At 47.7% G+C, this 27,103-nt stretch overlaps 1 protein-coding gene across 2 annotated transcripts in view; it reads right to left on the bottom strand.

Moving 5' to 3' along the window:
* Positions 1–27,103, bottom strand: part of LOC137439118 (synaptophysin) — a 94,126-nt gene that overhangs the window by 5,118 nt on the left and 61,905 nt on the right. Inside the window, exons 2-3 of one of the 2 annotated variants that reach the window (XM_078768064.1) lie at positions 18,013–18,055; positions 17,855–17,920 (exon numbers count right to left, since the gene is read on the bottom strand). In XM_078768064.1, coding sequence (XP_078624190.1) covers positions 17,855–17,920; positions 18,013–18,033 — 87 coding nt within the window. In that variant the 5' untranslated portion in view covers positions 18,034–18,055. Of the gene's footprint in view, positions 1–17,854; positions 17,921–18,012; positions 18,127–27,103 lie in introns of those variants that run through there. The other variant, XM_068134833.2, reaches the window with a different exon arrangement.

Below are 27,103 nucleotides of genomic sequence, written 5' to 3'. Positions count from 1 at the left end.
ATCACTGATTGATCCTCAAGCGCAGCATCAACCGCAACCTCATCATTGATCTGTTCATCGGTTTCCTCCACAATGGTGTCAAGAGTGCCAGAAGTATCTGGAACATCATCTCCACTCCTACTATTAAGGAAGCCGTATTTGTAGTTTTGTGTCTCCGTGTAAGACTCAGTGTATCCCAGCCGGTGGAACTTGTTGAGCATCCATTTTGACCCAAACCTATGATCAAGTTGTATGGCAAGCCCCATTTGGTGTGGCAATACTCCAGACCGAGGTCGACAGGCCTTAATAAAATTCTGCCCCCAAACGGCAACTCTTTCGTCTGTCTTGACAATCGGTCTCAAGAACATCTGAAGGCTTGCAGGAACAAGTGTCAGCTGACTATCGATGTCAGTCATACTGTGTGTGGTGGGGTATGACTTTGGACCTAAATCAATCAAGGCAATATCATTGGATATGAACTTGAGTGCCGTCTTTATGATCTGAGTCTTCTCATCTCCATGGTCAAGATTAGCATGATGCTCTTGCAGAATATTGTCGGTGCCATCTTTGAGACAGAGTACATCTGCCCTTCTTTCCTGTGTTGTGAAATACAAGGTGTCTTCATATTTCTCTAGAAGTTTTATCTTTAGCCAATGCTTTGAATAAGAAAGGCTCTTCTCTGGTGACTGATCAAACTCCTGCAGCTTTTCATGGACTTGGTCCATGTTCATTACGCCATGCTCTAATTCTGAGTCTAACCATTCGCAGAATTCAATAAAAACTGCCTCTCGCTCCTCATCAATACTCCTCTGTCCTCTCTTCCTTTTTCCTTCCTCATCAGTCTTGGACAAACTGTCACCTCTCGCAAACATAAGTTTGCATCGCAAATGGTACAGTGTTTCTTCTGCTACCAAGTCGTTGATCCCTTCCAGGCGTCCAGTGACTTCAGTGCCCCAGTCATCCCCGCGACTCCGTGCTGTCTTCAGCAAGCTTGCCTTCAGTGTATCTGCAGTCAAATTATCTGGCACTCTATTTCTTTCTAGCTTGTGCTGGATTATTTTTGTAGAGCTGGGCTGGTTGGTTGCAAAGAATGCATACATCCTTATACAGGAGGTCAACTGACTGTGATCTTCTAGAACTGCAGCCAGTTGATGAACTGAACTCACAAGTAGTGCGTCTTCTCTTCAACTTTGATGACTCTTTCTCTGCCTTTGATGCTTGAGCTGACTTCTTGGTGGTTGCAACAAAGTTGTTGTATAGATCATTTTTACACTTCTGGTGGTACCTCAGTTTTCCTTCCTTTTGAGCCTCCTTCATACGTTCCACAACAGTAACATTTTCGACAGTTTCTGCTTGTTTCAATAAAGTTGAGTATCCCTTTGGAGTTGCCTGTATGAGCCTTTCAGCTGGTGTATCCGAGCGTGCACAGATGAAGCAATTGAGCACAGGTGGAGTAACGTCTTCATCCATATTGCTAGACTCCATGTCCTGCAAAGTAGAAAATGATATATATTTAGAAATTATTTTTCCACAAAGGAGTGTCTGTGGTGAAATATAAATGTTAACAATCAACTCAGAATCATGAAAAACCCTTATTTGACCCCTCATAAGTTACTTAAGGGCCGATTTAAAAAAATAAAAATTCTCGAAAATAATTTTTCGGTGCCCGAATTCAACAGCTTTTTTTCTGGGTTTCCCACGGGAGTTGACCTTCAACATTTTAACACATGTTATTACACACCTTTACAAACATATTGGTGAAGAAATTTTTTGTTAACAATTTAGTTAACAGATTTTCATATGTTTCCCTTACTAAAAGTTAATTTAACACCTTACCCCATGCAATCTTGAGACTGGACATGCGAAGAGTCTTTCCTAGCACAATCTATATTAGCCCTGTTTGTGAACTTTGAATAACAGGTACAACCGATGGGTCAAACAGAACAGTCCAGAGCCAACTCTTTTCGGAGAAACCGACGATTTTGGAAACATTGAGAAAAAGATGCACGAAACAAACATCTATTGGATAAAGTGAACTCTGGTTGCAGCGCTAGGCGTCGCCACTTGTCTGAATCTCACTGTTACTCCACCCTCAGAGAACGCGGAAAATTTGATTTGTCGAAACGGCGTAAAAATTTTGCCCAAGTACTGTACTACCAAAGGTTTGTGGAAGTGCAAACAAGATGTTTTGTGTCCGACAGTGTTGAAATGGATTTTAAAATTACAATAAAACGGCTGTGAAAAATAACTGAATCAGAAGTTTGATGCTGTTGATACGGCCTCTTTGCCACCACTTTAATGAACACATTCCATAAGTTATTTGTGCTTGTGGTTTTTGTGTTCTTCCTTCATGACATCCATTAAAAAACTAAGTTCTCTGTTTGGAATGATTTTTAATTTTGTTTGACTGACAGACAAACGATTGCTATACAGCGAGTGCACATGTGCACTCGGGATGAGATGCCGTACAATTTGCCAAATTCAGAACCAAAGTACAGCTAAACTGCAGGCTCGTGTTCCGATTCATGTTCCAGTGTTAAAAATATAGAATTCAATGGAAACAAGAAAGAGCAATAGGAGATTGCAGACTCTTGCCAGGACGTGTTTTTGTGGTTTTTAAGGCTTTTGTCTTAAAACAAATATGGCGGCTGGAGATGGCGTGAAGCTGGAAGGTGTGAAAACATTTTGCTACCTCGGAGACATGCTGAATGGAGAAGGTGGATCAGTCTCGGCAACGGTTGCTAGAGTGAGATGTGCATGGAAGAAGTTTCGGGAACTGAGTGGCGTGCTGATGAGGAGGGGAGTGTCGTTGAAGCTGAAGGGAAAGGTGTATGCTGCATGTGTGAGAAGTGTTATGATTTATGGGAGCGAGACATGGGTAATGAACGTAAAGCAGCAACGAAGGCTGGAAAGGGTGGAAATGCGAATGGTTCGATGGATGTGCGGAGTGTCGTTGAGAGAGGAAGACAAATGATGAATTGCGAAAGATGATGGGAATATTGCCTGTGATTGATGCTGTGAAGAGGAACAGGTTGAGATGGTTTGGTCATGTGTTGAGGAAGGATGAAAGTGACTGGTTGAATAGAGTGATGGAAATGAATGTAGAAGGAAGTAGAGGACGGGGAAGACCGAGAAAGACTTGGCTAAAGATGGTGGAAGAAGAAATGCGGGCAAGGGGGTTAACAAGGAGAGATGCAGAAAATAGGGAAAAATGGAGAAGATTGTCATGGGGACCACAAGGCTAACCCCCGCTCTAGCAGGGAAAATGGCCTTAAAATGCATGTTGTTGTTGTTGTACCACGTGACCGATGACATTATTTTATTCTCCACCACCTTTTTCTCCACAGAGATGACGCTCAAGAAATTTCATCTTGATCGGATTAAGTTTTGTACTTGTCGAATGACATCATAATGGAGGCACCTATGACATCACCATTAACATATTGTTGCGGTTGTGCCATAAATCAGACCCCCCTATCGTCAATTGCACGACAACATGTAGCCTGCATTTGTCAGTTATTTTCTATTGAATGTAAAGATTAGCCCTTTCCCATTGTGTAGTAATAAAGACCAAATATGCGTTGAGTTAGGCAGGATGTCAAGCCTTCGTGGCTGGGAGAAGCCATTACTAATGTGCAGGAAGGCATGGCCAGAAGCACAGGTCCACGTGACCAGTGAGGAGGCGGGAACACCTAGCCAGGATGCGACAAGCCTCAGCCAATGGGAGGCTCTGGAACATTTTGAAGGGCGTGGGCAGGTCTGATAATAGCCCACGAGGAGCGCATTATCATTCTCTTGGCTTTGGATTTTCGCTGTGCTACGACCTCCTGTTCTCGCTTTTGCCTGGGATTTCGCTGCACACAGGACGACCTCCTGCTCTGTTCTCTCTTTGCCTCGTGGACGACACGATTCTCTTTTGCCAAAGATTTCGCTGCGCACAGGACGACTTCCTGCTCTGTTCGATCTTGCCTTGCCTGGGATTTTGCCACGTGGACGACACCTTGCTCTGGACTCTCTTGTTTTAGCTCCAACGACACGTGTTTTGGCCTTTGTTCTTCGTCGACACCAATCACTTCTGCGCCGATCTCTTGCGCCACCGGGCTGACTTGCAAGCTTGTCCAACCTGTGCTGAAGTTCGTCCGTACCAACTTCGAGGCGGCGGTTCGTCCTTTGGACCTTACCTCATCCAGGCTGCAAGTCGGGATCGGGTATTGAACTGCGAGCCGTGCACACCAGACCACGTGGTCACCAGCGAGGCAATTCCAGCACGTACATCGGTACGCCCTTAACCAGTGTCTTTTTCCGTGTGTGTGTGTGTGTGTGTGTGTGTGTGTGTGTGTGTGTGTGTGTGTGTGTGTGTGTGTGTGTGTGTGTGTGTGTGAAGGCGCCAAGTCGGGGTTATTATTAAGTAATAATTGGTAAGCTGTATCTTCGTGTCTGTTTCTCTGTGCCTTCAAAATAAAAGGCTGTACATTTTGTTGTTACTTTCCAACCTGTTCGGTACATATTTTCTCCATTGGCCTAGCATCATCCTGGACCGCATTTGGCTGGACTCAGGTCCATCAATCTCGTGGGGTAACGCCGCTTTCCTCACCGTGCAAATACGCTCGACACGCAATTGAATAAGGTGTGTGAAAGCGAGGGTTCGATCGCGCGGTTCTTCGGCACACGCGTGCACCTTGATCCGTGCACCTTGAAGGTATTCGTGATTCTCCGGTATTAACCGAGGGGAATCACGCAAACAAATTGTTGTGCAAGAAGGGGGTTTTGAACCTGGCCCCTGCAGCAAATTGTTGTTAAGGAGTGAGATAATTTGAACCACCGCAACAAATTGTCAGGAGTGGGGATTTGAACTTGAAATACCACAACAATATGTTATTCCCCATGGAGAGTTCTTTACAATGAGCCATGTCTCAATTTTTTCTATGCAGCGCTTTCAGAGATATAGATGTGCAAATTTATTTCGGTTTTTCCAAGATGGCACCCGTACCACGTGACCTATGACGCCACCATTATTAAAATTTATACAGGAGGCGGCGCACCAATGGTGAAAATTTCCTGGCAATCGGACCAACGGTTGCAGAGAAAATCATATTTATTCTGTATGGGCAAACAAACGGACTCAAATGCAATACCTTCTCCTTCAGCGAGGGTAATAAAGTTGTTGCTCTACCATAGAAATAGTGAACCAATTGCTCAACCTCACTTTGCAGTATACGCACACGGGGAAACAAAAGCTTTTGCAAATACTGTACATATTATCCGCTGTTGAATCAAAAATTCAACATTATTTGCATCGTGCACGACAAGGCCAAAGTACAATGCCTGTGGTTCTCGTATTAGAGGCAAAACCATAGGTCATAGCAACTGGTTTTTAAACCGTATGTCCTGTCTAGCTCCCTTTACTGTCTCGGCCCCCCAATGCTTGAGGATGAGCGTTATTCCAGTAATTCCCTCTTGATTATTTCCATACACCTCAAGACTCGAGTTCATTCCTTTAAGAAATTAAAAAAACCGTTTGTGGAACTACATTCGAGAGGGTTCAATCCCTCCCTTACCCCCAGGGCTTCAAAAGCAAGTGGTGGACTACCGTCTCATTTCAACCCCCATCCCAACCCGCAGTATTTTTAACCCCCTGTTAACCCAACACTTACTTTCAGAGTTTTCTCATCGAAGAGTCTTGCATGTCATTTATATACAAGCTCCACCATGAGCCTCAGATCACAGTTGAAGAAATCCTATCTTGTGCTGCATTAGCCAATTTATAATCTTGTCGCCAAGATAACTTCCAGAAAGACGGGACCATAGCAAAAGCTTAAAAACAAAAACACTACTTTCAACGTTTTGCTCCAAAGAGCTGAAAAATTTAAAAATCCATATTAAATTTCAGTTAAACAGTCAAATTATTAAGTAGAAATGAAACGACGAATACAGTAAAAAATACTTCTTTTTTTTAACATCGACTAGGAGCCGGCATAACTAACTTAGCAGTGCCTCCGAGAAGACATACTCCACATTGCATCATCTATGAACGATGCAACAAATGGTCGGTTTAATCACACGAGTGTCCGGGATAGAACCAGAGACTTAGCAGTAAAGACCTGGGCACATCATCAAACGAGATAAATCTCAGAAGCAAAAGTCACATTTGCATGTTAATCAAAGCCACAGACAAGTAATGACAGGCCAGACATCAACAGCTCCTCAAAATTGTTTGAAGTTTGAACTTGCGCATGCTGCTGAATAAGCAGCTGTAGTTTAAATAATTAACGATCAGCAGCAGCAGCATATCTAGCCAGGTTCAATATATAAAAGTGTCCTTTATTTTCCAGCTTTCATTATAATTAATGGAGTGGCATTTTCAACTTTGATAAATAAAAGTTTGAACCGTATAGATTTACAAAACTGAAAAGTAAAAAAAGAACCTTCTCTTCCTTGTCAAATGATAAGACAACTCCGTGCAAAGACTGGTTGCAAAACAAAGCTGTGGCAGCCAACTAACTGGGCTGTTGATGCAGTCACGCTTCTGTATATTACAGTGGAGCCTCCAGGTTTATGGTAAAACAAACGACTAAAGACATTTGCAAGCAAATGTAAGGTCTCTATGCTACCCCCCACCCTCTTCTCCTCCAACCACTTTGACCCCTGTAAAATTAAAAAGAAAACCACACAAATGTTACCTGCTTGAGTAAGATACTTTTTGTGCCCAGCCTGGACTGGATTGGCTGAGATATAAAAGCCTGCCAGGCCAGAAACTGATTGCTTTCAGTAGCTTCTGGTGTAGCGTCATATCTGCACCATTTATTTTTTATATATACGATTTTGGTTTTGTGAACTTTGAAGCATAAAAAAGTTATTGCATCCAGATCTTCACCAAAATAGAATCAATTTGTTCCTCGTCACACATCCAACCTGTCCACCAAGTTTCATCTGAATCCATCCACAACTTTTTGAAATATCCTGCTATGTTGCGTTTTTGGTCCGATCTCTCAACGGTGAAGAATCGCTTTGTAAAGGTAATCATCGATTTACTTGGAACGAAAATTTGTTTAATCACAAACTTGGCTGTTATAACGCCTATTTCCGAGTACGACGAAGAAGCGCTGTTGGTTTCTTCATGCAGCAGTTTGAACGGAAACTATTCTAGCAAAGCATGTACCTTTAGAAGGACACTGAAGGAGCACGCAAAAATATGTAGCAATATCTCTTGAAGCACTATAAAAATATATCCAAGTAAACAGCCCGAGCACACACACAAGAACCAACAGTCAGGCCAACAACTACATGTTATATATATATATACTAGCGGGGTCACCCGTGGGAATCCCACGGGCATGGATGTGTGTGACATTTCGACATATTGAGTTATATGCTGCACATTCATTTTTACAAAATGGTTACTGGCAAGTCATCAGATCCAGAAATGGTGTGAATTTAGTTATTTCACATAATATGTGACCCCTCACTCCTCTCCACCTGACACTCTCCTGTCTCCACCTGACACTCTCCTGTCTCCACCTGACACTCTCCTCTCTCCACCTAGCACTCATCTCCTCTCCAAACCCTCACATCCCTCTCCTTTCCAATCCCTCACCTCTCCAATCCCTCACACTCCTCTCCTCTGCAATCCTTCACACGCCTCTCCAATCGCGCCTCACACTCCTCTCCAATCGCGCCTCACACTCCTCTCCAATCGCGCCTCACACTCCTCTCCAATCGCGCCTCACACTCCTCTCCAATCGTGCCTCACACTCCTCTCCAATCGTGCCTCACACTCCCCTCCAATCACTCCTCTCCAATCACGCCTCACACTCCTCTCCAATCGTGCCTCACACTCCTCTCCAATCGCGCCTCACTCGCCTCTCCAATCGGCTTTCCCCGTCTCGTTTCTCTCCTTTTTCTCCCGTCTCGTTCTTTTTCTTGCTCCAAATCGGCCCGTCGGAATCGGAAATCGGCCCGTCTCGCCCGTCGGCCCGTCGGAATCGGAAATCGGCCCGTCTTGCTTTTGTGCTTGTGCGTAAATAAATTGTGTTCATGACACCATTTCTGGTGTTGGGCTAGCGGCTAGGGTGCCGGCTTAGGATCCTGGGTTCGAATCTCGGTCGATCGCCGAATTAATGCCAGGGGGGTTGACTCAGCCTGTCATCCTTCCGAGGTCGGCTAATTGAGTACCAGTTCACTGGTAATTCCCTGTTTGTCGTTGAAGGCGGCAAAAAGGGTTGGCGTCAGGAAGGGCATCCGGCCGTAAAACATTGCTTCAAAAAGGGGACAAAAAAACAACAACTACCACGGTCCCCGAAAAGGCCAACCCCCGCTTTGCGGGGAAAAATGGCCTCTAAACGGTGGTTTTTACACCATTTCTGGATCTGATGACTTGCCAGTAACCATTTTGTAAAAATGAATGTGCAGCATATAACTCAATATGTCGAAATGTCACACACATCCATGCCCGTGGGATTCCCACGGGTGACCCCGCAAGTTTGCATTGACGTTCGTCGATGGACTCGTTCGCCCGTCTCATTCGTTTTCTTGCTGCATCCTGTTCAAGTCTGCGTTCTTCATCGATCGTCTCATTCATTTTGGAAATAGAAGTTTCCACGCAGCGCATGAATTGTCACGATCCTCAAGAGGAATTTGTCTCGTAATCATCAAATGATAAATGGCAAGTAAATTATATTGTGGAAAATTAAAGATTTCAAATAAACCTATTTAAAGTGTATTCGCACATAACTAATTTTAAAAAACGAAGAAATATCTCTCGGTAATTTCCTGAAACATATTTTACTTCCGGCTAATAATGTTGAATTAAATAAAAACGAAGAAATATATGTCGGCATCATTGTTGACGTTTTTGTGACGACTGTCATCAAACGAAAAAGTAATATATCTTAACGGAAAAGCAAAAGCGAATTTTTAATATATATCGACACGTTGCCGTCGGTGTCATGTTGGGCGGTGTATGATACACCATGACGCGATTTTTAAAAATATATCTCTGCATTTTCCCGCGTGTGTGGAATGTTCTCAATTATTGCTGACACCGAGTCCAAAACCATCGATAAAAATGAAATCATATGGTGAGTTAGATTGGAGATAAAGGCGTGAGAGAGACTCAATGGCCTTGAAGTTGAAGTTACAGGCGTTTGAGAATTCATTTCGTTCTATAAACGGCAACTTTCATTGGATTTCCTTCCCGTTTTTTTTCAACCGAGTCGAAAACTATGTTAGCGACTGTGAAAAATGAAATGATATATCGAATTTTTAATATGTATCGACACGTTGCCGTCGGTGTCATGTTAGGCGGTGTATGATACACCATGACGCGATTTTAAAAAATATATCTGCATTTTCCCGCGTGTGTGGAATGTTCTCAATTATTGCTGACACCGACTCTAAAACCATCGATAAAAATGAAATCATATGGTGAGTTAGATTGGAGATAAAGGCGTGAGAGAGACTCAATGGCCTTGAAGTTACAGGCATTTGAGAATTCATTTCGTTCTATAAACGGCAACTTTCATCGGATTTTCTTCTCGTTTTTTTTCAACCGAGTCTAAAACTATGTTAGCGACTGTGAAAAATGAAATGATATATCGAATTAAAAATAGATATCGACACATTGCCGTCGGTGTCATGTTGGGCGGTGTATGATACACCATGACGCGATTTTAAAAAATATATCTCTGCATTTTCCCGCGTGTGTGGAATGTTTGTGGAAAATTAAAGATTTCAAATAAACCTATTTAAAGTGTATGCGCACATAACTAATAAAAAAAACGAAGAAATATCTCTCGGTAATTTCCTGAAACATATTTTACTTCCGGCTAATATGTTGAATGAAATAAAAACGAAGAAATATATGTCGGCATCATTGTTGACGTTTTTGTGACGACTATCATCAAACGAAATAGTAATATATCATAACGGAAAAGCAAAAGCGAATTTTTAATATATATCGACACATTGCCGGTGGTGTCATGTTGGGCGGTGTATGATACACCATGACGCGATTTTAAAAAATATTACTCTGCATTTTCCCGCGTGTGTGGATTGTTCTCAATTATTGCTGACACCGAGTCTAAAAGTAAAACCATCGATAAAAATGAAATCATATGGTGAGTTAGATTGGAGATAAAGGCGTGAGAGAGACTCAATGGCCTTGAAGTTACAGGCCTTTGAGAATTCATTTCGTTCTATAAACGGCAACTTTCATCGGATTTTCTTCCCGTTTTTTTTCAACCGAGTCTAAAACTATGTTAGCGACTGTGAAAAATGAAATGATTTATCGAATTTGATTTGAAATCAAACTGGGGGAGAGCAAGACACCACGGGCCTACAAAACAGGACTCAAAGCTATGCGAGTTAATAAAATGGTGGATATTTGTTTATAGCCACTCCCAGAATGGGTGGAGCTATGGGTGGAGCGACTCTGCAAACCGAGTAAGCCACACCCCGGACAGACACCCAACAGATAGACAGACAGACAGACAGAATCATCTACGGCTATTATAATATATATATATATATATATATATATATATATATATATATATATATATATATATATATATATATATATATATATATATATATATATATAATCTTTTTTGGGTGTTTTACTTAATTTTACATCCTTATTGACAGATTTGCAATATGTTTGCGAAGTACAACATGCTGCCTTTTGATTAAACCAGTCAGTTAAGCGACGGGAAGTACAATTCGTGCTTGGTATTTACCATGCCTACAGAGAAAGAAAAACAGGTACAAAATGTTAAGACACTCAGCATAAAATCAAGCCCACACCTCATCCTGTCACTGATCCAATAATTTTTCTGGTTTTGGATTTGCATTCGTATCAAGATCAAGCAAGTTCAAAACAAAACCAAAGGAAAAATGCTAAGTACTGTAATACCCAGGTTTACGTCATGGATGCGTTCCTGAGAAGTGCGACGGATATCAAAACGATGGAAATCAAAGCAATCGTTCCAATAATAATTAGTGCATTAAAGGGCAGGAGGATGCGTTCTCAATATCACCACGACGTCGATTATATTTGGCTTTTTACATCTAATATTACCCTTTTTTGGACAATGACCCTGATATTCGTTGGCGGGGAATCGTTTCCCGAATAGCGGCGATCCACGAATATCGAGGAACAAACCACAAATGGCGAAGCAAATCCCACGAATGTCGACGATAATCTGTGAAGGTCGATGAAAATCCACGAATGAATGCCGTACCATCGTTTCAATGGGGAAAATGGAGACAGCTAATTGCACTAATAGTTACGGTGGAGTGTTTCCATTCTGTACAGTAACTCACGGGGATGACGTGTTATGCATCTGGTGGGAGATCCCACGAAACATTGTTTACCTGTAAATAGCGGCGGGATATCACATGAAGTTGTTCAGTGTGAATGACAGGATATCCCGCATAAGCTGTGAAAACGCAAAGCACAGTGCTGTAAATGAAGCAGGTCATGCTCGTGGCTCGTAGATGTTTTTTTGTGCATGGCTGGTGAAAGATGGGGATTTATAAATGTGTCAAGCTAACGGCTCGTGAAAAAATTGTTTTTTTGCTCCCCCGAAAAACCGAATTTGTGGAACATGGCTGCGAATAGAAAAAAACCAAAACAAAACGTCGCATTTTATCAATCGCAAATACTTAGCTCCGACTGTACACAAAATTTAAAAAAACAATTAGCAGACAGGTTTAAATAAAAATAAACATTTTTATTGTATGCATTTTTCTTACTTTTGGTACCTCTTCTGGAGGTGGTTGAACCAACCACGACTTGCAGTGAACATCAGCATTTTTAGAGGTACGCACCGTAGTCAGAGGCAAACTTAACCCGGCATCATCAATGGCACATTCACCATCATATGGTTGACTAATAACATCTAACTTCATTTCTAATGTAACACTTTTGCAATGCCTCTTTGCCCCTCTACAGTACAGTATATTGTACACCGCTCCTTTCCTATGCCATCTCCAGGCATTGCAAATCGTCATTGCCGGGCACCGAAGGGGGCTCGGCAGTGACGCACGCTGAAAGAGAGTACTCAGTTTTCACTCTGGTTGTTTGTTTGTTTGTTTTCTTGGTTTCTTGCTTTCTTGTTTGTTTGGTTGTCCGGGCGATATCTCAGCCATCCTTTGAGCTAGGAAGCTGCATTTCGGCACAATTGTGAGCAAGTCCTTTGTCAAAAACGGTATATATATTTTTGATTAATCAATAAATTGAGGAGTTATTTAATTATTAGCGATTAATTAAGTACTTATTTAATTAATCAAATTTCCTTTCTCTTCTGACCATTAACTCAGGCACCTTTTGAGTTAGGAAGCTGATATTTGGACATGCCAATGACCAGGTGATTTGGCTGCAAACGATATTTTTGATTTATTAATTAATCAATTAATCGATTAATTATTTGATTAATGACCAAAAATTTTTTTTTTTTTTTAAGTTACAGATTCTGATGAAATAGTGGTAGTTTATGTGTTCTCTGACCAAATTGATTAATAATTTAATTTTTTTATTATTATTATTTATTTATTTTCATTATTAATCATTTATTTATTTTCTTTCTCATTTGGCCAATATCTCAGGCACCTTTTTTGCTGGGAAGCTAATATTTGGACATGAGTGACCAAGTGATGTGGCTATCAAGGATATTTTTGATTTATTCATTAATCATTTCATCTATTAATTATTTATTGATTAATCGATTAATTATTTATTGAGTAATCAATTAATTATTTAATTTTTTATAAATGACTTATTTAATTAAATTTCTAAAAGATACATCTTCGGATGAAGCACTAGTGGTTTAGTTATGCGATTAGCCAATTGATTATGAAAATATTTTGTGATAATCTTTTATTGATTTTAATTTTACAATTAATCAATCAATTAGTGTACACCTCTCCCTCTCAATGAGCTGCACTGCAGTATTGCCAAACGCCGGAGGCGCCCCGGCAATGCCGCGCTGCAGCATATTTAATTATTTGGCATGGGGCGGTGTACTTTGAATGTATCTGGACTTGTTTCTTTATGTGTGATGCAAAGTCGTTTGTGTACAGAGTAGGTGGAGGTGAAGGTTGTGGCGACGAATACGAGAAAGGACAGATGCTGTCAGCGACAAGTGTGGGTTGAGGCGACAATTGAGGTAGTGGTATTAATAAAGTGACGACGTAGTTGTGAAATGACGTAAAAGGGGTAAAAGGGGTAACGTAAGTCAGGGTATAACTATCTGCAAACTAGTGAAAATCTGGCACATCTGATTTACATTATGACCAAGTGGCCTGCGCCGATGTAACATGTGGCCCAAAATGAAACTTCCCACCGCCAGATCTATGCAGGCAGGGCCTATGGCAATCTCACCCACATTTACGGGAGTTAATCCCACCCTGGGCACAACACTGGATGTCCGGAGTACATTTGGTAAAACGGCCAAACATAGCGTGGTCTCAAATGCCAACATCAGTTACCATACGGACTCTCAACACTGAACCTCTTCAAGCAAATCTCGTCCTCGTTGGCACTTTCAATAAGCTCGATGCAAGCACCGATCTCAGGGTGTTTCCCCAGCAATTCACAACTATAAAGCATGCTTTAGTTGGATCAGGGTGATGGGAACCATGGCTCCATGTAATATGTACAATAGTCACTGACCGAGCTGGATAAGGTTTCCAGGGTATTCCCAATGAATGTAATCATCCACTTTGATTCCCCCTTCTTTGCATCGTGCATAATGCGTCGGTTAAACATGCATTTTTGGACCCAAAGTGCAATGCCAATTCTTCTTGGCTTTATCACTATCTACCCGAAGTGGCAGCTTTCTATGTAAAAACACTGCGGAGTTGATTGCACGTAAGACAGAGGGGTTCATGAGGAGTCCCCTAGCTCAATACCAAATGTTGATGGTGTGTTAGGTCAACCCTCAACATTCATCCTTTCTTCCACAAACAGAATTCTTGGCCGTCTACTTTCTATATCTTACATTCCCCTTTACCAGATACATCACGCATACGCAAAAGCTATTTGTCCCATTAGTTAGCCGATATTAAAGACCCCACCACACATTTCAAAGAGCAAGCCTGCCGTGATCTTCCACGGTCAGGTAATGAAGAAAAGAAACAGGGTGGATGGGTGAGGAGGTGGAGGTGTGAGGAGAGCTACCCCATTAGCAATAACTATGTCAGCAGAAAGGATGCCAACCTGGAGCATCAGGTTATTTGTTTGACTCATTTGCATTTCCTCTCCTTGGTTTCTCCAAAATGTTTTCAATTGCGTGTAATAAAATCAGGAAGATCATCTTGGTGGGGGGAAGAGGGGGGGTGGGGGGGGGGGGGGTAGCACCAGAATGAATGAATGAATGATCGTTTTAAGGCAATTTTTCCCCCACCACAGCGGGGGTTAGCCTTGCGGGCCCCATGACAATCATGGTTCCCTGTTTGAGGCAATGTTTTTATGGCCGGATGCCCTTCCTGACGCCAACCCTTAGTCGCCTCTTACGATGCGCAGGGATACGGTGTACCTATTCTAAATCGGGGTACACACCGTGATCATTCATCCCAGCAAGCTGGTACTCAATTTGCCGACCTCGGAAGGATGAAAGGCTGAGTCAACCCCCCTGGTGTTAATTTAGCGATCGACCGGGATTCGAACCCAGGATCCAAGGATCCCAAGCCGGCACCCTGACCGCTAAGCCAACACCAGGCTTGGGGGTAGCACCAGAAAACTGCAGAAAACTTTGGGGAGGGGGTGGCCAAAATGGCAACACAAAGCAGATGGTGAAGACCAGAAAGCAAAGGGACAAGACAGAGACCAGCAACCCGTCTGCGATGGCTCCCAACAACAGCTTCGTCGAAGGAGATTCCAATGATCTTAACGGCCTTGGTTTCCACAGCGTCAAGCTGAGCAAGGCGAGCATCAGGGGAACCAGCCCAGAGGGGAGAGCAGTACCCCATAAAGCTGAAGATAAAAGCCTTGTTGGTGGATAGGGATTGAGGTGTGCCAAGGAAGGAGTTTGTATGGCGGTGGATGCTCTGTTGGCGACTGGCTTTGGAGGCTAACTTTGAAATGTGGTTTGCAAAATGTGGTTTGAAATCCAAAAGTTAATGTGATTGAACTTCAACAAGATTGTTAAGATATTAGACATGGGAGGGTGTGGAGGGGGGTGTACCAGTAGTCACGTTCACGATGTTAACAAATATAATTTTGTTCAAAATTTTTGGAGATTAGCAAAACGATACATTTTTGGAATATTCAGAGCATGAGGAATCAAAAAATTAATGTTGGCATTTGCGTAGACACCTTTGCGAAAATGACACTCAGGACGGTGATGAAGATAGTCAGGTTCACTATGTTAACAAATATAATTTTGTTCAAAATTTTTGGAGATTAGCAAACCTGTACATTTTTGGAATCATCAGAGCATGGAGAATCCGAAAATCAATGTTGGCATTTGCACAGACACCTGCATGGCCGCCATTTTGAATTTTCAAAATGGCCACCATAAAATACATATTTTGCGCTATCTCGGCTTCTCGTCAACCTAGAAACATAATTAAATATGGTAATCCTATGTTTTCTGGGTCAAGGAATCCAATAAAGGCCTCAAAATAGTGCTCAGGATTATAGAAAAGCAACAAACAAAGGTAATTGAAAACCATTGTCTTTATATTTGTGATACAAGATCTGCCAGCAAGCCTCTGATGGTTAAACTGCCAAAATCTCGGCTCTCTGCTCACCTTCACTCCTTCATTCCTCTTTTCTCCAGCCTCTGGAACAAACTCCCACACTCCCTTCAATCCCACTCCTCCCTCCAGGTCTTTAAAACAGCTGTTCACCACCATCTCTTATCTTCCCCCATCCAAAACCTTGATCTTTTCTACCCCCACGAATTCACCCCAGATCCACCTTGTTTGTAATTCCAACTTCTTTCCTGGTAGTGTCCATGTGTTTTATGCCTCTCCCACCCCCTTTCCCATGCCTCCCCCCAAAGCCCTCTCCCTCCCACAGATCTCTCGATGTCTCCATGTCTCTGGGTTCCTGCTCTCAAATGTTGTGTTTGTGTCCTTCCCCCTCTCTCCCCATCTTGTCCACCGCTCCCGATGTTATTTGTTTTATGTGTCGGTTTGTCGGTTATGTGTCGGTTTGTCGGTTTGTCTTTCTGTGTGATAAATGTTCGCTCTTTCACGAGCCTCGAACTTGTATACTACAAAAAAAAAAAAAAAAAAAAAAAAAACTATTACATAATATATGATATTGCAAGTCCTTTGAAGTTATAGGTATGGGTTTATAAAGCAAGAAAGCAGCCTTGTTAGTATCAGATTGAACTACAAGTCCTATACACAGGATCTACTCGGTCTATACCGTTCAGGAATATGCTTTTACAGATCTTCATCACTGTCCTGAGTGTCATTTTCGCAAAGGTGTCTACGCAAATGTAAACATTAATTTTTGGATTCCTCATGCTCTGAATATTCCAAAAATGTATAGTTTTGCTAATCTCCAAAAATTTGAACGAAAAAACAGTGAACCTGACTACAGGCTGTCCTTCTGGAGAGAGCGTGTATGTGGTATTTGTCAGGATTAAGGCGTATTCTGAGTGTTTGAACAGTTTGTGATTTATTTTTTGATGGTCTGAAGAGAGGGAAGAGTCTGCAGGATGAGGGATGTCATGGCAGAGGGTGGAGTCGTCAGCAAATAGATAAAGGGGTTTTTCCAGAGTCGGAGAGATCATTGATGAAGATCAGGAATAGGACTGGGTGCAGAAGACTACCTTGGGGCACTCCAACCTGGACAGGTAGAGGTGATGAAAGGATTCCGTTGAGAACCACACGTTGGCTACGAGTGTAGACCAAATCAGTAAGTCATGTGTGGAAGTGGCCTTGGATGCCATAGGCAGAGAGTTTGGAGAGCAAGGCAAGATGTCAGATTGTATCCATTGCAGAAATTCCTCAAAAAGAGACCCCAACCAATCACGTATTAAAAGTGCCGTTCTGGCAGCGCAACCAGGATGCCAGGCAACGTGGATCACAGCACACTTCTTTGGAAAACCCATGAAGCAAATTAACAACTACAACATTAACAACGAAACACTTGAGCATCGACTATTATAGTTACAATAAAATTACAAACTACTCCTTGAATTGCATCAGCAAAGGCAATAAATACGGAAATCGCAGTCATTTACGTATTCACAATGTCGAGGCTCATGGAAGGGCAAGCAAGTTCTCGTTTTCGAAGTGTTAAGAGTCGTTCCTCTTTAATCTACACCATTAACTTGCACGACAGACAAAGTGAGATGAGGTGAGAAGACGAGGCAAGGCGAGGTAAGACGAGGCGAGGTAAGACGAGGCGAGGTAAGACGAGGCGAGGTAAGACGAGGCGAGGTAAGACGAGGCGAGGTAAGACGAGGCGAGGTAAAACGAGGCGAGGTAAAAAGAGGCGAGGTAAAAAGAGGCGAGGTAAAAAGAGGCGAGGTAAAACGAGGCGAGGTAAAAAGAGGCGAGGTAAAACGAGGCGAGGTAAAAAGAGGCGAGGTAAAACGAGGCGAGGTAAAAAGAGGCGAGGTAAAAAGAGGCGAGGTAAAACGAGGCGAGGTAAAAAGAGGCGAGGTAAAAGGAGGCGAGGTAAAAAGAGGCGAGGTAAAAGGAGGCGAGGTAAGACGACGTGAGGTGAGGTGAGGTGAATGAAATTAAGTAATAACATCAATTTTTAATTTGAGAAACACGGTATTCGTCTCATAACGGTGATAATCCACAATCATGGCGAAATCAAGGACTAACACGAGAACAGCAGCATTTAGCGATTGCTTATACTATCGTCTATAGAAGATTCAACGGCAACACAAATCATCCAGCTCACCCATTCTAGGACCTTAATAAAACCCAGAGGTTCCTGCAAGATACGCAAATCCGCTCCTCCCAACATCTGCAATGACAGCAAAAATCAGGCAATCAGTCGAATTTTCAACAATAACAAGCAGAAAATAGGTATTTGAGGCAAGCTGGAAAGCCACGAACATGATTGAGATTTCCTGCCATGGCGGGATAGGCGAAAGGAAGGCCGCACGGCGCACCCTCACAAGCAAAGCCTCAACAGAATCTTCCTCTTCCCCGGGAATACTTTCATAAAACGTTTTTCATATCGGGGAAAAATACATTTTCAAAGGTATTATATAGAAATAATATTCCTTTTGATCCTAATTATAATAACTTACTTAAAAAATAAATATACTATCGTAAATATAGAAAAGGGGAGACATCATCGGCTCATGGTGGAAAGGTTTAGATACACCTCATGCAGTTTATTACAGACTGCAGTTGAATCTGTTAAACAGTTTAATTCAACATCTGATTTCGAAAATGAGAACTTGCTTGCTCTTTCATGAGCCTCGATATTATATTTATAAATACATTTAACAGTTTAATCTGCACTACCAATTGAGACAGCAAAATTATGTTATTAAAAGAAAATGTAAAATATTCAGATGTAAATACTGTAATGTGGTGCTGTGCACACACAATTCGTTTGCCAAGAAGGTAGGCCACAACGCGTTGTACAAACTGAAACATTTTATAAACAGCTCGCACGTAAGCACTGGGCGGGCTCGACTTTCGAGCCCGCATATATGTCCCGAGGCCACGCCTTGCCCCCGGGCGTGGCCGGTCGGCCGAAAGGCGGGGCATGTATCTCAGTTCCACGCTGCGCCTCGTGACGCCTTTGCTCCAGGCGTGGCCCGAGCTGCGCTTCCACGCCCGGACACTCTCGCCACCCACTGGTGCGCGGAATTATTGCCCACTGACAGTGTCCGCCACACGCGCCCCCCCAGAATGCCCGCGCACCTGAAGGGTGAGCTTGCGGGGAAGCCGGATGACCCGGCCGAAACGCCCTCTGGCGATGCGTGCAGGGCTGGGGGGTAGCGGGACGGCGGGGCTGGGGGGTGCCGGGGGTCTGCCCGCCGGGGGGCGGCCTCGACGCGGAGGCAGAGCTGCTTGCGGGGGGTGGTCCAGATCGAGGTGGGCCGGCTTGAGGCGGTCTACGGAGATACGATCTGGAGTACCGCCGATGTCCACGGTGAAATGCTTGTCCCCGGTCTCCAGCACGCGGAAGGGCCCGTCGTACGGGGGCCGCAGCGGCGCCCGGTGGTGGTCGTGCCTGACAAAAACGTACTCCGCCATGCGAAGCTCCGGGGCGACGTGGGAGGACTGGCAACCGTGGTGTGCCGTCGGCACCGGGGCGAACATCCTGGCGGCCTCCTGAAGGGTGGAGCGCTGTTGCGCCGCGGACCAAGGGGCTGTGGAGTCGGGGATAAATTCGCCGGTAGCTGCAGTGGTTGCCCGAAGACCAGCTCCGCCGAGGACGCGCGCAGGTCGTCCTTGGGCGCCGTCCTGAGGCCCAGCAGGACCCAGGGGAGCCTGTCGGCCCAGCTGCCTTCGTGGAGGCTGGCCCGGAGCGCGGCCTTCATTGAGCGATGGAAGCGTTCGCACAGGCCGTTGGCCTGGGGGTGGTAAGCTGTGGTGCGGTGCAGCTTGACGCCGAGCCCTTGCGCCACTGCTCCCCAGAGCTCCGAGGTGAACTGGGGGCCGCGGTCGGACAAGATGTCCGAGGGGGCGCCGAACCGAGCAACCAACGTGGCGATGAAGGCTTGCGCGACGTCAGCCGCAGCCGTCACCGCCAATGGCATGGCCTACGGCCACCGGGTGGTGCGGTCCACCATGGTGAGGAGGTGGGTGAAACCCCGCGAGGGGGGCGGAGGTCCCACCAAGTCGACGTGGACGTGGTCGAACCGATGCTCGGGCACCGTAAACGGGGCCAATGGGGCTTGGGTGTGGCGGTGGACTTTCGCGCGCTGGCACGCGAGGCACGTCCTGCCCCAGTTGCGGACATTCTTCCTGAGGCCATGCCAGACGAACTTCGCCGCGACGAGCTTCTGGGAGACCTTCGTGCCCGGGTGGGACAGGCCGTGGATGGCGTCAAAAACCGGGCGCTGCCAGCCAGCAGGCACGATGGGGCGAGGCTTGCCGAGGGAGACGTCGCACAAGAGGGCAGTGCCCGCGACGTCGAACGGCACCTCGGTGACGCGGAGGCCCGTGATGGTGGTCCGCAAGGCCTGGACGTCGGGGTCGGCGGTCTGGTCCGCCGCCATCCGGGCATAGTCGATCCCGAGGTGGACCATGTGTGCGACGGACCGGGAAAGGCAATCCGCCACCGGGTTGTCCTTACCCGCGACGTGACGGATGTCCGTCGTGTACTCGGACACGGCAGAGAGGTGACGTTGCTGCCGGGCCGACCATGGCTCGGCGACCTTGGCCATCGCGAAAACAAGGGGCTTGTGATCGACGAAGGCCGTGAACGGGCGGCCCTCGAGAAGATGGCGGAAGTGCTGGACCACCAGGTGGAGCCCGAGCAGCTCGCGGTCGAAGGTGCTGTTCTGCGTTCGTGCGGGCGGAGCTGCCGGCTAAAAAACTGCCAAGCACCACTCACCCACTGCTCGTGCACCGCGCCCACCACGTAGTCCGACGCGTCGGTGGTGAGGGCGATTGGTGCATCGGGCGCCGGGTGCGCCAGCATGGTGGCGTTGGCCAAGGCCAGCTTTGTGCCCGCAAATGCCGTGGCCATTTGCTCCGTCCAGGCGATGTCACCTTTGCCCGGCTTCCCCCGGAGGGCCTCGTGCAGGGGGCGCAGGAGCTGGGAAACACGGGGCACGAAGCGGTGATAAAAATTCACCATGCCCAGGAATTCCTGGAGCCCCTTGACCGTGCGGGGGCGTGGGAAACTCCTGACTGCCTCCACCTTGGCCGGTAAAGGGATGGCCCCGTGCCTGGTGATGCGGTGCCCCAATAAGTCGATGGTGGTGACGCCGAAACGGCACTTTGCGGGGTTGATTATCAGGCCATGCTGGCCCAGGCGTTCGAAGAGCGTGCGGAGGTGGAGCAGGTGCTCCTCCTGGGACGCGCTCACGACTAGGATGTCGTCCAGGTAGACGTAGATGAAGGACAAGTCGCGTAAGACGCTGTCCATGAGCCACTGGAACGCCTGGGCTGCATTTTTCAACCCAAAGGGCATCCGCAAGAACTCAAAGAGGCCGAAAGGTGTGATGACGGCCGTCTTTGGTACATCGTCCGTGTTGTGAAAAACCAGTCGGGTCCACAACTTTAGTCCATCTGGTGGTTTAATTCCATTAAGACCATGACATCATTCTGTAATACAGGAAATGCAATAGGAATAAGGTTTGGCATCACATGGGTCCATCCATAACATTCAATGCAAGCAAGCTTAATATTCTATGCAGGCGTACCGTTAGCGAGTCCACTAGATGTAACATGTCACAGGAGAAGTCCCCCTGAGCACCGACCGCAGTGGGTCTTATAGCCGCGCCCCTAGCAGTGTCAGCGAGCAACGATCATCACCTGGGTTCAGCATTAGTACGAATACGATTTCACTACATTCTCCCCACCGTTAGAAATATACTGCAGAGCGGCTAGAATCGAGCAAGCGTCAGCATTAACAGGGTGTGGAACATGGTATCAGTCGACCCAACCGTACCGGTCCGGGCGGCGACTTTCTCTGCCAGCACGCGTCCGAAATTCCCCGGGTACGGCATCACGTATCCCAGAGACCCCGGCGTCGGAGGAGCTACCGGAGTCAGGTGACGAAGGGGGTACCGCCAAGCCTTCGGGCACGGGTAGATGCGGCGAGGGGAGGGTCGGCAGACTTTCAGCAAAGGGAGCGTCGGAAGAGTCCATAGTCTCATAGATTGGTTCGATCGGTTCGTCCGATTCCCTACAAGGGTCGGCGATCCCACATGGGGCAAGATGACGTACGGAGACAGTGGTCTCACGTCCATCAGCCGTCATCACACGAGCATGCTCAGGATTAGCCTGGAGTATCTGTACTTTGTCCACTAAGGGGTCGTACTTGCTCGTGCGAACCGCCCGTTTGAGGTAGGCCGGCCCGGGCTCAGCGAGCCAACTGGGTAAAGACCGTATACACCCCGTGCTCCTGGGGTGGTGGAAAAGTCGCTCGTGGGGAGTCTGGTTGGTGGCCGTGCACAGGAGAGCCCTGATCGAGTTCAACGCCGCAGGTAGCGACCAAGCCCATTTATCGAGGCCCCGGCCGAGGGTCCGGAGGTTGAGCATGACGGCCCTCCATATAATCCCGTTGAAGCGTTCGATCTGCCCATTCGCCTGGGGTCTGTACGGCGTGGTGTAACTAGAAGCGATGTTATTTTGGAGCAGATAGCCTCGCACCTCCTGAGACAAGAAGACCGCACCCCGGTCAGTATGCACATAGGCCGGGTACCCGAACATAGAGAACAAGTTCTGTAAGCACCGCATTACCGTGGCAGCAGTCATGTCCACGCACGTATAAGCGAAGGGGAATCGCGAGTACTCATCGACGATAGTGAGCAGATAGCGAGAGTTACTCGACACCGGCAATGGGCCCTTGAAATCCATCGCCAAGCGTTCCCATGGCCTCGTAGCCCTAACCAGAGTCCCCATGGGTGGGTTATAGAAACGCGGTTTGATTTCCGCGCATATAGCGCAGTCGCGACAGATACGGCGGATATCGTCAATCGAGTATGGTAGATTGCCACGCCGCACAAAATGAGCGAAACGCGTTATGCCCGGATGCCCTGCAGTGGCATGCAGCACGCGTAGGCCCTCCAAAGTGGCGATACCCACGCACGTAGCCGGTCTCAATAAGGCGGCGGCGGCCTGGTTATCCTTCCCCGGGCGGTATTTGATAGTGTAGCAGAAGTCGGCAAGCTCTATACGCCAGCGAGTGATTTTCTCATTCTTAATGCGATGGGCGTGTAATGTGTCGTACATGAACGCAACACTTTGCTGGTCCGTGATGATTTGGAAACATCGCCCGAGTAAGTACGGGCGCCATCGCCGAATAGACTCGACGATCGCATACGCTTCCTTTTCGACAGACGAATGTCTCCGCTCAGCGGAGGTAAGAGTCCGTGAAAAGAAAGCCACCGGACGCCCTCCTTGGGAGAGGGTCGCCGCGATGGCCTGATCCGAGGCATCACTTTCGAGGATGAAAGATCCACTCTCGTCGATCGTCACCACAGCGGCACTGGCGATGTCGGCCTTAAGGCCTCCAAAGACCGCCAATGCGGTCGGACGCAGAGGGAATGTGTCGCAGGCCACAAGGGGGCGAAGTTTCGCGGAGAAATTTTGGACCCATTTGGAGTAATGGGCGAATAGCCCGAGGTCGCGCTTCAGGGACGCCCGATCGCAGGGAGGGGCCATGTCGAGCAAAGGTCGCAGACGCTCCTTATCCGAAGCGACAGAGCCATGGGTCACGGTGTACCCCAGAAGATCTATCTTGCATAGAGAGTATTGACACTTATCCTCGTTCATGGTTAAGTGATACCTCTGCGCGACCTCGAGGAAGCGTGTCAGATTAGCATCATGGTGCCCTTGGTCATACCCACAAACCGTAAGATTGTCTAGGTAGACGAAAACATCGGTTAAGTTCTCCCTCGCAATGAGGTCATCCATGGCCCTCTGGAAACAGGAGAACCCCGTTCGTTACCCCAAAAGGCAATCGAGTAAACTGGTACAACCGTTGCCCCGACTCAAATGCGGCATAGATACGATCTGCCCTAGAGATGGGGATCTGATGGTACGCACTACGGAGATCGAGAGTGCTGTAGACCGAGTACTGGGCCACCTGTCGCACCAGCGCGTCCATCCCCGGAAGGGGGTAGGCATCCAGCTTTGTAAAGCGGTTAATCGTTTGGGAATAGTCGATTACCATGCATCTGCGGTGTGCATCGCTTCACACCACCAAGACCTGGGCTCGCCACGGCGACCGGCTAAGTTCTATGATACCGTCTTTCAAGAGCTGAGCCGTTTCGTCCGCAATGAATTGCATGTCTGCTCGAGAGTAGCGCCGTGATTTTATCGCGACAGGGGTACAGTCGGAGGTTAGATTGGGGAACAGCGAAAGCGGCTGGATTTCCATTTTCGCTAGGGCACACACAGCACGCGCGTCAGCCCCCACAACAAGCGTGTCAGGCCCACCAAACTCCATTTCCAGACGTCCATGTCGCTGAAGAAAATCGTGTCCTAACAGAATATCAGCACATAAAGCAGGTAAGACCATAAGGTGTACATCTGGGAAAACCCGTCCCTTTATCACGAGTTTCAATCGGCATTCCCCCTTCGTGCTGAGTCGAAGTCCCTGGGAAGCCATGAAGATCCGTCTCGTAGACCTCAAGACCTGCCAACCATGCCTGTGGACTAGTCGCTGGTCGATAAAACTATCCGTAGACCCTGTATCCACCAAGGCCCGCACACAATGGCCTTCGACCATAAGGGGAATAAGGGCTTGAGCCAGGCCGGACGAGCCTGCTGGGAGTGGGACCGAACCTCCCGAGTGGGTCGGCCGAGCCTCGCGGGCGGATCCTATGCCAGCGGCAGTTTTCCGGGCGTCAGAGGGTGCCCGTGGAGTCTCGTATAAGTTGTCAGGGTGTGTTCCCATGCAATCTGCAGTTTTGCGGTCGTTGCCGGAGTATTCGTTGTCCATGGGGAATCCGTTAAAGCCATCAGAGAGCTTTCCCATGCATTCCGGTGTTTTGCGATTCAAAATCGCCGTTTGATGTGTATGGGCCCCCGTAGTATTCGACATCGCCGTTTGACGATTTTGACGGGTATAGGCCTCCATAGTATTCGAAATCGCCGTTTGACGGGTGAGGGCCACCGTAGTTGGTACCGAACTCGTGTCGCCGCCAGTGGACGCCGTACGCTCTTGAGAGACACGACGAGAACGTACCGCTGGGGCTTGGCAAGGCTCCAAAGCCCCTCGCGTGGCCCGGAGTCTGGTCAAGGACGCATGTGCCATGCCCGATCGAGGATGAGACTGTTGTGGCTGTTCGGTGACTCTCGCCAAGGTCGATTGAGCGACCAGGGGCCCGAAAGCCGGGTAAGGCGCCGTGTTCCGAGCTCGGCACGTAGGCTCCGCAATGAGCCCATTCAAGGTCGCGCGCGGCCGCGAGCCGCGTGCGGTTTTCCGGCACACCTTCGCATAGTGCCCCTTTTGCGAGCACAAATGGCATATGGCGTCCCGAGTCGGACACACGGCCCGGGAATGACGTTGTCCCCCACAGAAATAGCAGGTGGCTCCGTGTAAGGCCTTGGGTCTGGCCGTTGCGGCAGCCATCAGGACCGGATCCTCCTCCGGAGCATCCTGGAGTTCCGCGAGCAGTTCCGCTCCCTCGGCGGTAGCACTCTCCGGCCGTGCGTGGAGCGAGGTTCCCGCCAAGAGGCGCCTGCGATCATAGACGTTCGACTGCAACCGCGCTTCAGTGTGTACCTTTCCTTGCTCGAGTGCCGCAGCGAAGGTCAGGTCGGTCTTCTCCAGGTGTTTGAGCCTTAGGGCCTGAGAGGAGACCCCAGCGACATAGGCGTCTAAGAGAAGGTCATCCTGAGCCTGCTCGTGAGTCCGTGGCTCCCGGGTGCTGTCCAGCAAGAGTTGCCGGAGCTCCTGGGCATAGTGATCCATCGGCTCGTTGGGTTGCTGGCGTCGCGTTAGGAGCAAGTGCCGAGCATACACCGGGCTCTTTTCCTTTATGTACAATCATTTGAGCTCCGCAATCGCGAGGTCGTACGTCGCGCATTGTGCGATGCTATTGTACACCTTGTAGTCGATTTTAGAGTGAAGCGTTGCTAACTTCGCGACAGCCGTCGGCTCGGTCTCAGGCTCAGCGAAATGATTCTCCAACGTTTTGAGCCAGTGCTTCAGTTGCAATCCACCATCCGAGGCTTGCGGGTCGGCGCAGAATGGTGTGACCACCAGCGTCTTGTTGCCCGCCATGTCGGTAGATCGTTAATGGAATTAAGTGTTGTGAAAAACCAGTCGGGTCCACAACTTTAGTCCATCTGGTGGTTTAATTCCATTAAGACCATGACATCATTCTGTAATACAGGAAATGCAATAGGAATAAGGTTTGGCATCACATGGATCCATCCATAACATTCAATGCAAGCAAGCTTAATATACTATGCAGGCATACCGTTAACGAGTCCACTAGATGTAACATGTCACAGGAGAAGTCCCCCTGAGCACCGACCGCAGCGGGTCTTATAGCCGCGCCCCTAGCGGTGTCAGCGAGCAACGATCATCACCTGGGTTCAGCATTAGTACGAATACGATTTCACTACAGTCCGGTTGTACGGGGACCTGGTGGTAGCCCCGGATGAGGTCCACCTTGGAGAAAATGGTCGTTTTCGCCAACCGGGCGGAAAAGTCCTGAATATGCGGGACCGGGTAGCGGTCGGGGGTGGTGGCGTCATTGAGCCGGCGGTAGTCACTGCACGGCCGCCATCCGCCACCGGGCTTGGGCACAATGTGCAGAGGAGAGGCCCATGCGCTGTTGGAGCGCCGTACGATGCCCAGCCACGCCAGCATGGCGAACTCCGCTTTCGCCACGGCGAGCTTCGTGGGGTCAAGGCGGCACGCCCGGGCGTAGACCGGTGGTCCGACGGTGGGGATATGGTGCTCCACCCCGTGTTTGATGGCCACCGCTGAAAAGTTGGGCCTCGTCAGTGCCGGGAAACTGGCGAGGAGGCGGGCAAACTCGTCTGCTGCCGGAAGCGTACAGACTAACTTCGCCTGGACGGAACCGCTCAGCAAGCCACTTGGTAAGCCGCTCGATGAGCCGCTCAGCGAGCTGCTCAACGAGCCGCTCAGCGAACAAGTGAGCGAGCTGAAGGTTTCGGCCTGGACGAGGCGTCGACGCTTAACGTCCACCAACAGCCCATTCACACAAAGGAAGTCCGCACCGAGCAGGGCCATTGGCACGCTGGCGGTTACGAAAGACCATTTGAAGAGCTGCCCTCCGAAATGCAGCGAGAGGAAACGCTTCCCGAATGTGCGGATGGGTGTTCCGTTGGCAGCGAGCAAGGCGGGGCCCCAGCCCGCGGCTTGCTTGTCGGATGCGGAGGCAGGGAGGACGCTTACCTGCGCTCCCGTGTCGCACAGAAAATGACGACCAGACGAGGTGTCTGTGATGAACAGGAGTGTGCTGGAATGGCCGACGCTCATGGCCGCAAGTGAGCGCCGGCCCGGTCGTTTCCCGACCCGTCGAAAGAA

The sequence above is a fragment of the Myxine glutinosa genome, chromosome 1, assembly GCF_964187855.1.
Source record: "Myxine glutinosa chromosome 1, kmMyxGlut1.1, whole genome shotgun sequence".
NCBI classification, from domain to species: domain Eukaryota; kingdom Metazoa; phylum Chordata; class Myxini; order Myxiniformes; family Myxinidae; genus Myxine; species Myxine glutinosa.
Note: the sequence above shows the minus strand (reverse complement) of the source record. Positions and strands in the feature narration are given on the sequence as shown.